Genomic DNA, 15,551 nt, shown 5'->3' with positions numbered 1-15,551 from the left:
TTGGATGGATGGCAAACGAAAAGCCCCCAGTCATCAAAAAATCTAGAAACAATAAATGCTGGAGAGGGTGTGGAGAAAAGGGAACACTCTTGCACTGCTGGTGGGAATGTGAATTGGTACAGCCACTATGGAGAACAGTATGGAGGTTCCTTAAAAAACTACAAATAGAACTACCATATGATCCAGCAATCCCACTACTGGGCATATACCCTGAGAAAACCATGATTCAAAAAGTCACATATACCCCAGTATTCATTGCAGCACTACTTACAATAGCCAGTAGCCAGGACATGGAAACAACCTAAAAGTCCATCGACAGGTGAATAGATAAAGAAGATGTGGTATATATATATATATATATATATATATATATATATATATATATATATAATGGAATATTACCGATCCATAAAAAGGAACAAAACTGGGTCATTTGTAGAGATGTGGATGGACCTAGAGTCTGTCATACAGAGTGAAGTAAGTCAGAAAGAGAAAAACAAATACCGTATGCTAACACATATATATGGAATTTAAGAAAAAAAAATGTCATGAAGAACCTAGGGGTAAGATGGGAATAAAGACACAGACCTACTAGAGAATGGACTTGAGGATATGGGGAGGGGGAAGCGTAAGCTGTGACAAAGTGAGAGTGGCATGGGCATATATACACTACCAAATGTAAAATAGATAGCTAGTGGGAAGCAGCCTCATAGCACAGGGAGATCAGCTCCGTGCTTTGTGACCACCTAGAGGGGTGGGATAGGGAGGGTGGGAGGGAGGGAGACGCAAGAGGGAAGACATATAGGAACATATGTATATGTATAACTGATTCACTTTGTTATAAAGCAGAAACTAACACACCATTGTAAAGCAATTATACTTCAATAAAGATGTAAAAAAAAAAAAAAAAAGCCCCCCGTCAGTATTGAGGGGAGTAGGAGGTCTGATTGGCTCAGCTTGCCTTCCTGTCTCTTGGGAGATGGATCTGGTTCCCACTGGCTGGGGAGAGGCCCCCTGAACCTGCCGGGTGAGGGTGAACTGGGCGTAGAGCCAGTTGCGGTAGGCGGCCCCTAGGATCCTTAACACCACATCAAAGCCAGGGCAGGGGCTCCTGGGCCTTTGGCCAGAGGTTACATGGAGTCAGGGCACCATCTGGAGCTCTTCTAGGAAGGCAGAGACCGTCATAGCTCTCGGTCTGTCAGCTGACAAGGGTGGTGCCTGCAGGCCAGGTGTGCCTTCTCCTTGCTCAGCTGGCTTCTGAGAGGCAGCCGCGGAAAATTGGTCCAATGGTCCAAGGCCTTTGTCACTGCAGTGGCTTCCATGGCTCATCAGACAAGACCTCCTGCAGGGACGAGGGTGGGCTGGAGATGAGGCTCCTGGCGATGCCCTGGGAGCCGAGTGTCAGGTCACAGCACACGTGCCTGCAGCCAGGATGCGCTCTCAACCTCAGGACACACTCCTGGGTGGGAAGGCCCCGGTAGCCCTTCCTTCTGGCTGGCTGCTCCTTCCTTAGGCTGTTGCTCTTATAATATCCAAAGCAGACTCTCTTAAGGAGGCAGATCATGCTAAACAAAGAATTAAAAATGTGCACATTATATAAAACAAGTGAAAATGCTTCTGTGGGTTGATAATTTGCATTCGGTTAGAAAGTGCTTTAATGAATCACAAAAGCAGGTACTTTGAATAAAGGATGCTCAGCCTTTTTTCCCCGCCCCCAGGTGAAGTACATGAGACTCTTGTTCAAGTGAGGCAGCGAGCAATTTTAATCAGTTGGGCCCTTAAAAAGAAAGGAAAGCAGCTGCTGCTTGTTAATTGGCAAATATTTTTTGCCAATGAGCTCATCATTTATTCACTGTTTTTAATAGAGACTTAAATTCCACCAAGAAAGGTGTTATCACCACATTTTAATATCTATCGGGACATCTGCAGCTAAATGACCCTCTTGCAGAGCATGAGCAGTGGTTTCCCAGAGACCTCTCTGTCCCCCCTCTCCTCCTCCTAGCCAGGCGTCCCCTCCTGTGGTCCTGCTCGACGACGGGCGTCCTCACCACGGGCAGCATCAGTTCAATATTTGTAATCATTGTGACACCCTGGTAAACATTAGAAAAACCAACCCACAAAGGCAAAGCCTGCCTTTTTCATATTCCATTGCACTTATTGATAGCAGTCCCTTGGGCCAGGCCCACCGTGTCTTGAAGGATTCGGGGGCGGAGGACTGGAACGTTCTGCTCACCCTGGAATGTCCTCTGTGTTCTTCATGACTCCCGCCTAAAGTGGGAGTAGAAAGAACTGCTCTGCCCTGCAGACAAGAGCCTCTGAGCTCTTCTGTTCTCTGTCAAATTCCTGTAACCTGGGAGGCTCTGTCGTGCCTCGGTTGATCCCTCTCTGGGCTGGCGGTCATCCTCAGCACCTCGTTGCCTTCCTGGCAGGGGGCTGAGAGGGTTAATGAGTTAATGCTGAGAAAGACCTTTCATGCCCCAATGATAGTTATTGCTTCTTTTTGCTGGAACTCAGCAAGCAGGGGCTGATGAACCATTATGTTGTTTTCCCTCTCTTCCGTGAGACGTCCCTTTGATCTCAGAATAAGTTGGGAGAGCGCTGATGACCTCTCGCAGAAACTGGAATAGGCAATACATTTATTGAAATTATATCATAATATCAAGATACCCTGGTCTCTGCTATGCACGGTCCTCAAGCTTCTAAGCACGAAATGAACTTATTCTGTTTTCTGATATTTGCACGATGCAGAGCTCCCTGGGTAGGATGGGAAGTGCCCGTACCGGGAGAGCCAGGCTGGGCAGGTAAGAGGGATGATGAGGTGGTCAGGGCGTAATGTGCTGGGTGCTGCGTGTGCTTTTAGAGCTTTCCCTCAAATCCCAAGAAGTTAGCACTTTTCCGAAGCTTTCTAAGCTTTAGGCCTCCCCTTGCACTTGGCACTTTGCGGGGGCTGGGGGCTCATGTGTGTGTATTTAAGATGTCTGCTTGTATACAAAATTTAGTAAGAGTGGAAGCATAGAATGGATTGGTCAGCTACCTCGACATCTATTAAGCCCCAAACGAAGGAGTGTGGCCTTTTGGAAGACCTCCCTTTGAGCTCTGATGTTGCCCCCTCCTATCTGGGTGACCTTGGACAACTCACTCAGCCTTTCTGGCCCTGTTTTGTGGTCTGAAGGAGATTAAAAGCATCATGTGAAGTTCTAGAGACAGCTTAGTTAATTGGATCTAGTTAGGATACCATACTTTAAAATTCAGTAGAAATAGGATGAACTTCCTATGTTCTTCTAGATGATTCTGTGCAAATCACTTATTTTGGTGTTTTTATTTTATTTTTTAAAATGGTTTTATTTATTTATTTATTTTTTGTGGCATGTGGGCCTCTCAGTGCTGTGGCCTTTCCCGTTGAGGAGCACAGGCTCCGGACATGCAGGCTCAGTGGCCATGGCTCACGGGCCCAGCCGCTCCGCGGCATGTGGGATCTTCCCAGACCGGGGCACGAACCCGTGTCCCCTGCCTCGGCAGACGGACTCTCAACCACTGCGCCACCACGGAAGCCCCTATTTTGGTGTTTTTAGTGGCAATTGATGTTTGAGAGTCACAGAAGTAGGTGCCGTTTGGTGGGATAATGGAGACTTTCCCACCACACCATCCTTCTCCTCCTTTCTGGGAAGCGAGAGGGAAGAGGAACTTTCCATAGGTTTCATTTGCCCACTAAAGTATGGGTCATGTTAAGTCCGTATGACTCTAGTGCAGGGGTTCTCAGCGTCTGCACGGTTGGTGACTGGGGCTGCCCCGTGTCTGTAGGATGTTTAGAGGTATCCCTGGCCTCCAGCCACTAGATGCCAGTGGTACCAATCCTTAAGTTGTGACGACCGAAAATGTCACTAGACTTTACCAAATGTCCTCCAGGGGGCAAAACCCTGCCCCCTCCCATAGCCCCTCGTGAAACACATGACCTCCCTCAGAAGGCCAGGGACTGCCGTGGGCCTTGTCCTCTGGTGGGTTATCAGGATACATGTCTTCGAGGCTTTTGGTCTAAAACTATGTGTGGAATGATGAAAAGGAAGTATAACGTAGCTCAGACATCTTGAGGAGATTGGCAAGCCCAAGCAGACAGAATTGTTCTTTCAAAACAATTTTAACTTGGCTTGAATTTATTTTGACCAGAACAGAAGAAAAGGGTATCAGCGAAAGGTCACTCCGACAGGGATCCCTTCATTCTTTTGCCCCACTGTTTCCCGGTTTGTACTTTGTCCAGCGAAAAATCCTCCAAGGAAACCAGGAGAAAATTGGCTCCTGTGCCTGGGAACTGGCGTCCCAGAGTTTTTCCACCATGAGGAGCAGGACTGGGAATTTTACTTCCCCTCTGGCTGAGATGGCCAGGGATCTCTGCAGGCCAGACTGAAAGAGGGAGGTTAAGGGGTGGGGGGAGCCCCAGGGGGTAGTCTGGGGTGCGGTGGGAGGACAGGGTGGAGGGAATGTTTTCTTTCAGGGCTGAGAATAGTAACAGCTGAAAGTGGGCCCTGCAGTGTGAAGGGCAAGAGACGGACATGTGTGTCTCCTTCTCTCTGGGGCTCCCGGTGTCAAGACTAGGCCTGTAAGCTATACATGAACATTTGCTGGGGGGCACGGGTTTGATCCCTGGTCAGGGAATTAAGATCTCACATGGTGCGGCCAAAAAACCCCACCACCCACAAAAAATGAAATGCATTTGTTGAATAAATGAATGAGCCCTTTTGAGATGGCTGAAGCCAGGGATTATCAGCTCAATGCCTGTGAAGGCCGGTAGTGTGCTTAGTGTGGGAGGGGACTGGACACCAGGCGGGAGAGAAAGGTGGGCTGCCCGGGACCAGGGCAGCTGCCGCTCTGTTAGTATCACCTTGACAACAGATACTTACGACGTACAGGTGCTAGTCTAGCCCTTGACTTGTATTATTTCATTTAAACTTAATCCTAATCATCCAAAAAGTCAGAACGTCCTGGAAGGTGAACCAAATGAAGCCATGAAATAAACATCCTGTTGGACGGGCTTCTTTCACTTGGTCCTGAGCTCACACACTGCTCATTTTTGGACTTGTGCCCCGTTCTCTTCCATGAGGAGTTAATGCACGAAGAGCTGACCCTCTCCCCATTGTTCCTTTACTGTTGCTCAGAATCCCTCGCCTGCTCTTCCCCACTTGGCAGGCTCGCTCCCACAATCAGGCTTTCTCACCGTGTTCTACCTCTCTGGGTATGAGCCCTTCTGCCTCCACAGGCTCACAGGAGGCAAGGCCAACGTGAATGTTATGTTCCTGGGAAGGACTGAAATCGTGCATTTCCAATGTTAAAGCAATCTGTCTTTTTTCGTTTGTTGCTCACATAGTTTAGTGACTCCTTGGCAAACAAAACCAGCACATCGTGACAATGGTGGAGCTTTCCCTTGCTCGTAAGAGACATTTATTATGTCTTCTGAAAGCTGAAAGGATTATTTTCAAATATCAAAATAACATCGACACAGTGGTACTTTTATAACTTGAAAATGTCCCAAGCCTTTAGGACAATCTAAATGTTCTTCTCTTAATATGTGAAAACAAGGTCTATTTTCAGTAAAAGGAGGAGTGGAGTATGTCATGTAAGAGATACTCAGCGGAATTGCCAAGTGCATTCTTGAAGGTGAACATGAACTTCCACTCAAGGCCACAGGAGGAATAGAGCTGGAAGGAACCTTCCTTCATTATATTTTGGATGACTGCTTTCCATCTACTTTCTTCAGGAGAACCCATAAGCAGTGAACACTTGCATAGAGCTGTCAACGTGAACGATGAAGATTTGCTGCTTCAAATACTACAAGGAGGGTGAGAGAGCTCTGCCTTTTAAAAACTTAAAAATTTTTTTTTTTAAATGCCCAGTAAGCGTTTAGAAATGCGTTCATGCAGCTTAACTTTATTTTCCTAAAATTCCCCACGGCTTTGAAACTGGCTCCAAAATTGATCTCAGGTAACTGAGTGCAGCATGGCTCGTAAGGATGACCGTAGACAAATGAACATTGAAAACAGGTATGACAAGTCTGGGTGTCATATTCTTCCCAGAAATAACGTATGACTCTTGCTTATATGCCGTAGCATTTAGGCAAATGTTGCCCCTAAATGCCTGCGTCTAATTCCTGATGAAATTAAGGAATCACTAAATCAGCTGTTTCTAACTCAAAAGGCTGATAAAACCCTAGAGGGAAAATGTTGAATACACTTGCCACCAATGAGGTGCTTGAAGCTGTCTCCCAGATGAAAAGAGGACAACGTTATCTAGATCGTTTTTGAATTGATAGTGTTGAGTGCCTTGGAAGACAAGTCATGTGGGAATGAGGCTCTGTAAGTTGGAGAAGGTTCCCGAAAAACGCCACAGCTTCTCAGCTGCTATCGAAGAGCTGAGCTTTCTTCTTTGAGCAGCAGTGCTTTTTGCCCAGTGGGTGCGGTGGGGACCAGGCTCGTGTTGGGTGGAGCTGAGAGCCTGCAGTGAAGCCACTGTGTCCCCCGCTAGTTTAGAGGGGCCGTGCTCTTCATAGAGGATTTTAGCAGATTACATAATGGTTCTGAATGGAAGGAAATGCCTATTTTAAGTGAAATGACAGCAATTTCCTCTTCTTGTGAATTTGAATCCCTTAAAACATTAGGCAGGGCAGTCTAAGACAACAAAAACTTAGTGGCGCAGAAGGAACTGGAATTTTCAGGAAAATGAACCATTTTAACCACCTGTGCCCTGAAAGAGAAGTCAGCTGTGAATCCACAGGGAGCCGTGTGGGCACGTTCATCTCTTTTTTTCCCTCTCTGTTTCCCCCAAGCAGCGTGAAGGTTGATGTTCCCAATAAGTTTGGCTTTACCGCTCTGATGGTCGCTGCCCAGAGGGGATACACCAGGTATGGCGCTTCCCTCTGCATCCCTTAGGGAGGGGTTGAGCCCCTCGCTCCTCCCAAAGGCTCCTCTCAGGACAGGGACGGGAGGGGAAGGGCCGTGGGGGGTTGGGGGGAACCCAGCTTCAGTTGTCTTTCCCAAACTGAGCCATGTAGGGGCTGAACAGAAGCTCAGCTGCTTTTATCATAAAGTTGCACAACATGCAGGAGAGGGTATACAAATGTATAATCATGTGATAAGGAAGAGAGGTAGCCATTTTAATTACATTTTGCAAGGTATTTTATATGTCCTGGGAAAACTGGGTATTGGAATGTGAATTTCTTTTAAAAAAAGAAAGGGGAGGGATATTCATTCTAGAAAACAAATTTCCCTGATAGGTTGCTCAGATATAATTTCCACTGACACAATCTATTTTCTCTACTTCTCACGGAGATACACATCAATACTAAGAGCTTATTTTTCCAACATATTTATATTTTAACTACTAAAATGCCATTTTTAAAGAAATAGAAATGGATTTTCATTAGATTCTACCATTTGAAAATGTATTTCCAATGGGCATTAAAGTGAGAGTGAGTTAGTTTCATAGTCTAATTTGTTTCATGTGGTATGGTTTTTTGTTTTCAATGACTAATTCATGTAAAGGGTAAAAACCTGTTTTTTTGTTGTTGTTTTTTTTGTTTTGGTGTGGAGAGGCAGTTTCTTGGTTTAGTAATGCCCTGCCTTTAAAACCAGCTGCCTCTGAAGATGGAGAAGAGAGAGTTGCCAGGACAGGTCTTAAATATACAGTCGTTCATTTGTACTGGGTTATCGTGGGTTCCTAGTCATCTAAGCTGCTTATCCAGCGACTCTGAAATTTGTCTTGTTTAGGCTTGTGAACATCCTCGTTTCTAACGGCACAGATGTGAATCTGCAGAATGGAAGTGGCAAGGACAGGTAGGTATGGAACGTGCCCTAAACTGTTCCCATACTTGTGTTACTAGGCTTGGGTTTTTGATTTACCCAAATATTTTCTTGTTTCTTTTGACAGTACTGAGAGGTGATAGGTCTCAAAGGAACAGTGGCAACTCAGAAACTGGCTTATTCACTCGTCCACTTATTCTTCCATTCAACAGGGTATTTTGGGGGATATCCATTATAATGCATCTGCCTTCCCTAGCCTGAGCCCAGCAGACACTAAGCGCCCTGTAAGTGAGAGTTATTGAAGCAGTTGTGTGCTGGGCATTTGGTTGTAAGTGCCTGTGGCACTTTCTACCTCCCTAAGGGCTCGCATTGCATTTCGCCTGACTCTGTTAACTAGAAGTCTTCGGTGTTTCCAAGGAAGCAAAAGGCATTCACAAAGATACAACCCAGTTACTTCCCTGAGGTGAAAGGGCTGAGTGCCTCGCAGGAGAAGTTTGTGGAAAGAACATGATACTTGGAAACTTGTTCTTACAATGATGAGAGAATGTTTTAGAAAGACATAAAAAATAATCACTAATCTAGTAATTAAGTTTAATTAATTAATTCAAATCAACCAATATTTATTGAATGACTACCACATGCCAGGCTCTGTGCTTGGCACTTGGGTAGAACAGTGAATAAAATGCAAAGCCTTTGCTCAAGGAGCTTATAGTCACGTGATGCATGCCGATCAAAGGTTTATGCACTGCAAACTAGTATGTAAGGAGTAGCTACAAAACACTGATCAAATATGGTAGGCCACAAAGAGAACATCAATTTCTAAAATCAGAAAGCCTACCTACCACACTCTCTGGACATAGTGCAGCAATAGATTTTAGTAACATTGAAAAAATCACTTATAAGTTTAAACAGTCATTTTTCAAATAACTCTTAGGTATTTTTGGAACTAAGCCATCAATTCAAGAAGTTTGAAAAAATGTTAGTGCCATTTTAAAAAGGAAAAAGAAAAACTTGAGAGGTATGAAAGAGAAGAATTTTTAAAAAGTAGAAATTGATTATAAAATAAAGATTGTTGAGAAATGTAAGAGCTACCTCGTAAACAAAAGCTACACAATAAAATGGAACAATTTTGTAAATCTCAGAGGAAAGAAAAAATTAGAAATCTGAAAGGATTCTTAACAGTATAGAGCAAATTTAAGCATGAAAAGAAAGTGGTACACTTGCATCTAAAATAGATTTGATCAAATCATTGAAATGGGTACTTTTTTAGAGAAAATTTAAACCATCAAAATCAACTCAACAAGTAGAACATCCAAAATAGCCAATATCCATACAAGAAATTAGAAAATTTATTAAATGCTCACCTCCAAAATAGGTTCTGTGGTTTTTCTGTTCTACCAATGAGCTTGTTCAGATTTTCTAGGTACTGATAATAACCTTGAACTTTTCCACAGCAGAGAGGAAACTGGAAAGCTACAGAGGATAGCCTTATCGATAAAATCTGATAGAAAGAAAGCTGTTTGTATGTCTTTATGTGAAGACATTTATGTATCTCTTCCATCCTAGCTAAGGGATCATGCAGGAGGGTAAGGATGTCTAGATTAGGAAATTTCTTAATACTTCCCATCAGTAGACTGAAGGTGAAAGCCTGTGTGTGTGTAACTGGTCCTCCGTCTCTTTATTTATTTAAAATTTTTTTTCTTATAGCAATGACTTTTGAGGAGACGGGATCAATTATCTTAGAGGATGCCCTATGTTCTTGATCTGCTCAGTTGTCTCCTAGGTGTGAAGGAGGCATTTAACTTGTTCATTATTTCCAATAAAGTTAAAATTAGGTTTAAAGGCTTGATTGGATTCAAGTTAACATTCTTAGCAAGAGCACTTCAGAGCTGGTGTTGTGACTTCAGTTTGCCTCTGTCAGGCCTGTGATGCAGGTTGCATGAATCACAGTTGGTGATTCCAGTTCTGATCCTTTGGTGAGGGTGTAACAGCGAAATCTTTCCTCTGTAAAGATATAGCTTCCCATTGCAATTAGAAAATAATCTGTGGGTTAGAAATTCAGTACAGGGTGAATATCCTGTTCTCCATTAAACTTTCATCCCAAAATTTTAGCATCTACTGTGATCCTTGCCTGAATCAATTATTTAATTGGGACTTGCCAAAAAGTGATTTTCTAATTCCATGATTCCTCCTATATTTATTAGCTGTGTAGTCTTCTGTTAACAGGAGCTTTCCCTCATCAACTGGGGATGGACGACATTGTATTCTATAAAGACAACATAAATGTTTATTTAAGTACCAATATTTAGAGTAAGGAATTGGTTTAATAGTTATCTCTATTAGTGTCCAATGAGATTTTTTTTTCTTTTTCTTTTTTGAATATCATCATGGACTGGTAGATGTTTTTAAATCCAACATTTTACTCTATTACAGTGATTATTCATTTTTTGGAGGTATAATTCACATACCATAAAATTCATTCTGCTACAATGTACAATTCAGTGTTTAAAAATGTATGAACAAAGTTGTGTAACCACCATCACTGTATAAATCCAGAGGATTTTCATCAACACAGAAAGAAGCCCTATATTCATTAGCAGTCACTTACCATCTCTTCCTTCCAGCTTCAGCAACCACTAACCTGCTAGTTCTGTCTCTATGGATTTGTCTATTCTGGACATTTCATATAAATGAAATCATACTATGTGGCCTTTTGTGTCTGGCTTTTATTTAGCGTAATGTTTTCAGGTTCATCTACATTGTAGCATATATCAGTACTTCATTTCCTTCTTACGGCCAAATTATATTCCATTGTATGGATATACCACAATGTGTCTATTCATCAGCTGATAGACACATACATTTTATGTGAATAATTTTCATGGCTTTTCCACCCAAATTAGGATTTCTCTCTTAGGTTTAAGCCAGGGAGGGTAAATGTAGACCTGAGTGTGGAGACCCCACTTATAGCCAAATGCTTCTTCTGCTGTGTGTTGCAGTCTAATGCTTGCGTGCTACGCAGGACACCTAGATGTTGTGAAATACCTCCGAAGACATGGTGCTTCTTGGGACACTAGAGACCTAGGAGGCTGTACAGCTCTGCACTGGGCTGCAGATGGAGGCCACTGCAATGTGATTGAGTGGATGATAAAGGACGGCTGTGAGGTACGGATTGTCCTTGTTAACTACACACGTAGAGTTAAGAACCTAAATGCTGTTCCATAGGGGTTTAGGACAAGCAGGGCCTCATGTGGATGTCTTTTGATTAGTTGAACCTAGAAAGGCTGGAGAAAGTTCTCTGACTTATGAGCAAGAAAGTTCCTGAAGCCTTGGGGGAAAAAAAGATCATTATAGAATTGTTATGATAGTGAGGCTTCAAATTGTCATGGAGGTTCATCTCGTGTGGGGGAAAAAGAAACAGTGCTGAATCCAGAGCTGGACCTGATGCTGCTTCTACTCTGTTTATTCCTTTGTTCATTCCCTACGCCAACAAAGCTTGATGGTGCCTCTACAACACACCAGATACTGTCATAGGTGCTGGACGCACCAAGATGTTCAGAACTCTTACAGCCATAGTGCTGCTTATTGATTTTAGAATTAGATTATGTTTATTCTTGGTTTGCTTTAAAGATTAGTCATTAAAAAAAAACTTCCAAAGAGCAAACATCAAGAATAGAGCATTCCAGCTCTCGTGTCTTTGCTTTGATGAAGGCATGTTGGTTTGCTTCTGGTTTCATGTCATCAGAAAGTGCAAATTCTACTTGGCAAATAGAAGTAGAGTTGTTTGGACTTCTAAAGATATTTGAAGATGGGCAAATAGAATTAGCTCCATTAGGGTAACTGCTGCTAACTTTGAAAACTTTAGTTCAAGACTTCAAAGAAGTTAAATAAAAATTTCAGGGCATAGAAATAAGGAATGATGAACAAAATTCTCTCCTAATTGTGATTGCCAGATGGTGTAGACTACTGAGAAATTAAACTGATGACCTGGAAAATAAACTCGAATGAAGAAGAGCTATGTCTCCCGGAAGATGCCTGTAGATTTTTCCTAGTTTGTCTCTGAAGTGTGATTGAGCAAAAGCAAGGCTTAAGTTGTGGGATCTCACTGGTTCCTGCTGCTGCTTTGAGTGGCCTGAGAAGAGGGCCCCTTGAAGGAAGAACCTCAATCAAGATAAATCCCTTTTATTACATTTCTTGTTTTGTTTTAGACACACGCACAAAAGGTCAGAAGGATCAGCCTTCGCGCCTTGGTGGTCTGGGCCCACACCTGCCTTGGGTGGTGGCGACAGCCACATTCCTCTTGTTTGGTTTATGATGAATTCTGCTCATGCTCTGGACCCAGTAAAAGTCTGTAGCTGAAAATGAAGTTTGACCTTTGCTGAAGGAAGGGCATGTCTCTGCCATCAACATTTAATACTGGAATTTTGGAAGTGTAGGCTCTCTGGGCTTTAGTTATGGACACACTCATTTGGGGTGAATTCCATCTTTTTCTGTAGCACTGGAACTCCATAAATGTGTCCACAAAAGATTTCTGTGTGGCTGGCAGGTGGCTGGTAGATGATGTCAACACGAGTCCCTCTCTGCTCTTGGCAGGTGGTTGATCTGATGCTTTGGAAGACAGTGGGTTGGATCTGGGAGCAAAGTGGGGCATTGTCACCCTCTTCTCAAATCGAATGATCTATACTGAGAGCGAGTTATTTGCATGGGGAGCCATTTCTACATTTAATGAGCCATGTGACCTCAGGGAAGGTATTCGACTTCTCTGAGACTTGGTTTAAACATTTGTAAACCAGGAGTAAAAATGGCTACCCCCGTTTAACCCTCAGGACCAAAAGAGAAAATGTGCGTGGAAGTGCCTTGAAAATGCATAAAGTACCTTGTGGTACGAGGTGGTTATTTTATTATTATTTAAATATAATGGAGCTTGCTGCCCAAAGGTTATTTGTTATTTGCAAGAGGAAGAGCTGCACATCTTAACGGTGTTACAGTGGCTAATCTCATACACACAAATCACCTGCAAGGTCCTAGGGCCCTACTGGCAGTTCCTTGTTTGTTATTCAGGTCTGATGCTTCATACTAAGGCTGCAGATAGCTCTGAGTAATTCTTCTGTAAGTAATTCTTCTGAATTAGACCTGTGTGTGCATCCATGCATCCGTCTGTGCACACGTGTATATGTCTACTTCAGTACCACTCTTCATGGATGGATGAGGTCTCTGTTGGGATCGGAGGAGAAGGTATCTACATTTTATTATTCTAGACTATGTCTTAAAAAGCATGAAATTGAAGGATCTTAGTGTCAGGCAGATGATTAGAAATGGCCCATCTTACTACCAGGCAAACTACATTTTGGACAAGGCGTTAGGTTGGCTAACTTTTCAGACTGGATTTCATGAAAGAGATCTGGTTGCTTTGTATTTACTCCAGCTGTAGTTCTCCTGCTTAAAATTAATACCTATTGGTAAGTATCAGGGTGGGTGTTTATATTACTGTCTTGTTCCAGAAGGGATTTAAAGCCGCTTACAAAGACCCTTAAAAGTAAGCAGCAGGGCTTCCCTGGTGGCGCAGTGGTTGAGAGTCTGCCTGCCGATGCAGGGGACACGGGTTCGTGCTCCGGTCCGGGAGGATCCCGCATGCCGCGGAGCGGCTGGGCCTGTGAGCCATGGCCGCTGAGCCTGTGCTCCTCAACGGGAGAGGCCACAGCGGTGAGAGGCCCACGTACAGGAAAAAAAAAAAAAAAAAAAAAAAGTAAGTGGCAGACACTCTTTAAAAACCAGACGAGGAAAGTTAGGCACGAGGAAATAAGGCAGGGCTCCCATGGGGCCAAGGAGAAGGTGATTATATTTCATTTTCCTGTCCCATCTTTTTTCCATTTGAACAAAATGTAAATGAAGATGCCAGTGGGTGGGGAGGGGCCTCCTGGGGCCTCTCAGCACCCTCTAAAGTGGTCCAAACACAGCTGCTCACTGTGTAAACGCGAATGAAATCAGCACAGTCCAATCAACTCTCACCAGGTCTAGAAGGACTGCTATCTAAATCGGGGGAATTTGGGCAAGTAGACATTTCTTTATAAGTTTCTGATGAGTGATTTTCAGGAAAAGAAAGTGGGCTAAGAGCCACTCTCCCTGTGGCTCTCCAGGTGGACGCCACGGACGCTGGCTCGGGGTGGACCCCGCTCATGAGAGTCTCTGCGGTCTCAGGGAACCAGAAGGTCGCCTCTCTGCTGATCGACGCAGGCGCGGATGTGAACGTGAAAGACAAAGACGGGAAGACCCCTCTCATGGTATGTGCCTTGCTACACACAGCAGCCTGGCTTGACAGGTGGAATTAAGGTCAGAGCTGCCCCTGTAACAGAAATTCTTGCGAGGGCAGCCACATAAGAGCACTGGGTTTTGGTCGCGTGTGTATTCCCTATGGGCCTGTGAATTAAGATATGGCAATGTCACCATAGCATTTTTTTGGTGGGGGGAGTCACTCTAGTATTTTTGTTGTCTTTTGACAACTTTCTTGAAGGATTACCAACCCCGGTCCCTGGGGCCATTTTAGGATTAAAAACAAAGAAGTGCTGTTCTCTGTCCTGGTTTGGCCTAGGATTTGTCAGGTTATCCTACATGGAGGAAAGCAGATTTCCTTTCCTTTTTCCTTGCAGCTGCCGTCGCGGTGCAGTGAGGTCCACGCACCCATCCTGCAAAGCCACAGCGGCCCCAGACAGCTCTGACTCTTGAGCACGCTGCTGGGGGGTGTCCTGGACCTGTCCCACCAGGCACCCCCTTCCGCTCACCCCCACTGTTTGTTTCCTAGGTGGCCGTGCTGAATAACCATGAAGAATTAGTCCAGTTACTTCTTGACAAAGGGGCAGACACAAGTGTGAAAAATGAGGTATGTAACTTCATCTCCATCTAAGGATTTTTCCTGGCGAGGAGGAGAGAACATAGATACAAAAGAATTTTTCTCGTTTTCTCTTTCAGTTTGGCAAAGGTGTCCTAGAAATGGCCAGAGTTTTTGACAGAAAGGTTGGGATGTTCTTTCTGCCCTTTGAGGCTCATTTTGCAGCACTTAAAAAAAAAACCACAAAAAAATCCAAACCTTGGATTACATGCACCTGTTTTTGTTTATCTAGAATGTAGTCTCCTTATTAGAAGAAATGAAAAAAAAGCAATGCCGAAGAAGTCATCCATTCGCTGACCGGGGCACCTCTTACCTCCCTCCGAAAGCCAAGTGAAACGAAGCAAAACGGGACTTGAACTAGAGAGGCGAAATTCTGCATCTTTGAGGGTTGTACATTTGATTAATTATTTAGTGAAGAGTCACAGTACTTTTGTAACATACGACTGTTTTCACTTTGAAATACATCTTTTTTTTACCTAAGTACGCGTGGTGGTGGTGTCGTCATCGGGCGTCTGCAGAACGGGGATCTTTTCTTGTGCTTGGGCGTTTTGGAGTTAGACGTGAAGCAAAATATTTATGTCCCGGAGCTGCACAAACATACACGGGTCTCCCACTTCCCGCTCCTGCCCTCCAAGCTGTCCTCCGGGCCACTCCAGGACCCGGTGGAAATTCCTTCTCCCATGTGTTTTTAATTATGTCCTTCCTTCCCGACCTAAGGCCTTCCAGGCCGTGTGGTCAGGCTGGTGCTCCCTCCTGAGAGACGCTCCTCCTGAAAGCCCAGGAGGCCACGTGAAGAGTTTTCCGCTCAGCCGTTGGCCTCACATCAAAGCACAAGATACATATTTCAAGACTCCGATTCTGCTCCGTTAGAGCAGTCC

General features: G+C 44.1%; 1 protein-coding gene across 1 annotated transcript in view; it reads left to right on the top strand.

Annotated features, from left to right (window-relative positions):
* Nucleotides 1-15,551, top strand: part of FANK1 (fibronectin type III and ankyrin repeat domains 1) — a 118,758-nt gene extending 103,207 nt beyond the window's left edge. Inside the window, 9 exon segments of the mRNA XM_081234109.1 lie at nucleotides 5,750-5,831; nucleotides 6,815-6,889; nucleotides 7,755-7,820; nucleotides 10,787-10,952; nucleotides 13,925-14,068; nucleotides 14,587-14,664; nucleotides 14,754-14,798; nucleotides 14,906-14,942; nucleotides 14,945-15,551. Of these exon segments, the coding sequence (XP_081090235.1) occupies nucleotides 5,750-5,831; nucleotides 6,815-6,889; nucleotides 7,755-7,820; nucleotides 10,787-10,952; nucleotides 13,925-14,068; nucleotides 14,587-14,664; nucleotides 14,754-14,798; nucleotides 14,906-14,942; nucleotides 14,945-14,970 (719 nt within the window). The 3' untranslated portion in view covers nucleotides 14,971-15,551.

This window comes from Mesoplodon bidens, assembly GCF_964165515.1.
Source record: "Mesoplodon bidens genome assembly, chromosome: 1".
NCBI lineage: Eukaryota > Metazoa > Chordata > Mammalia > Artiodactyla > Ziphiidae > Mesoplodon > Mesoplodon bidens.
This window is presented reverse-complemented; position numbering and strand designations above follow the sequence as displayed.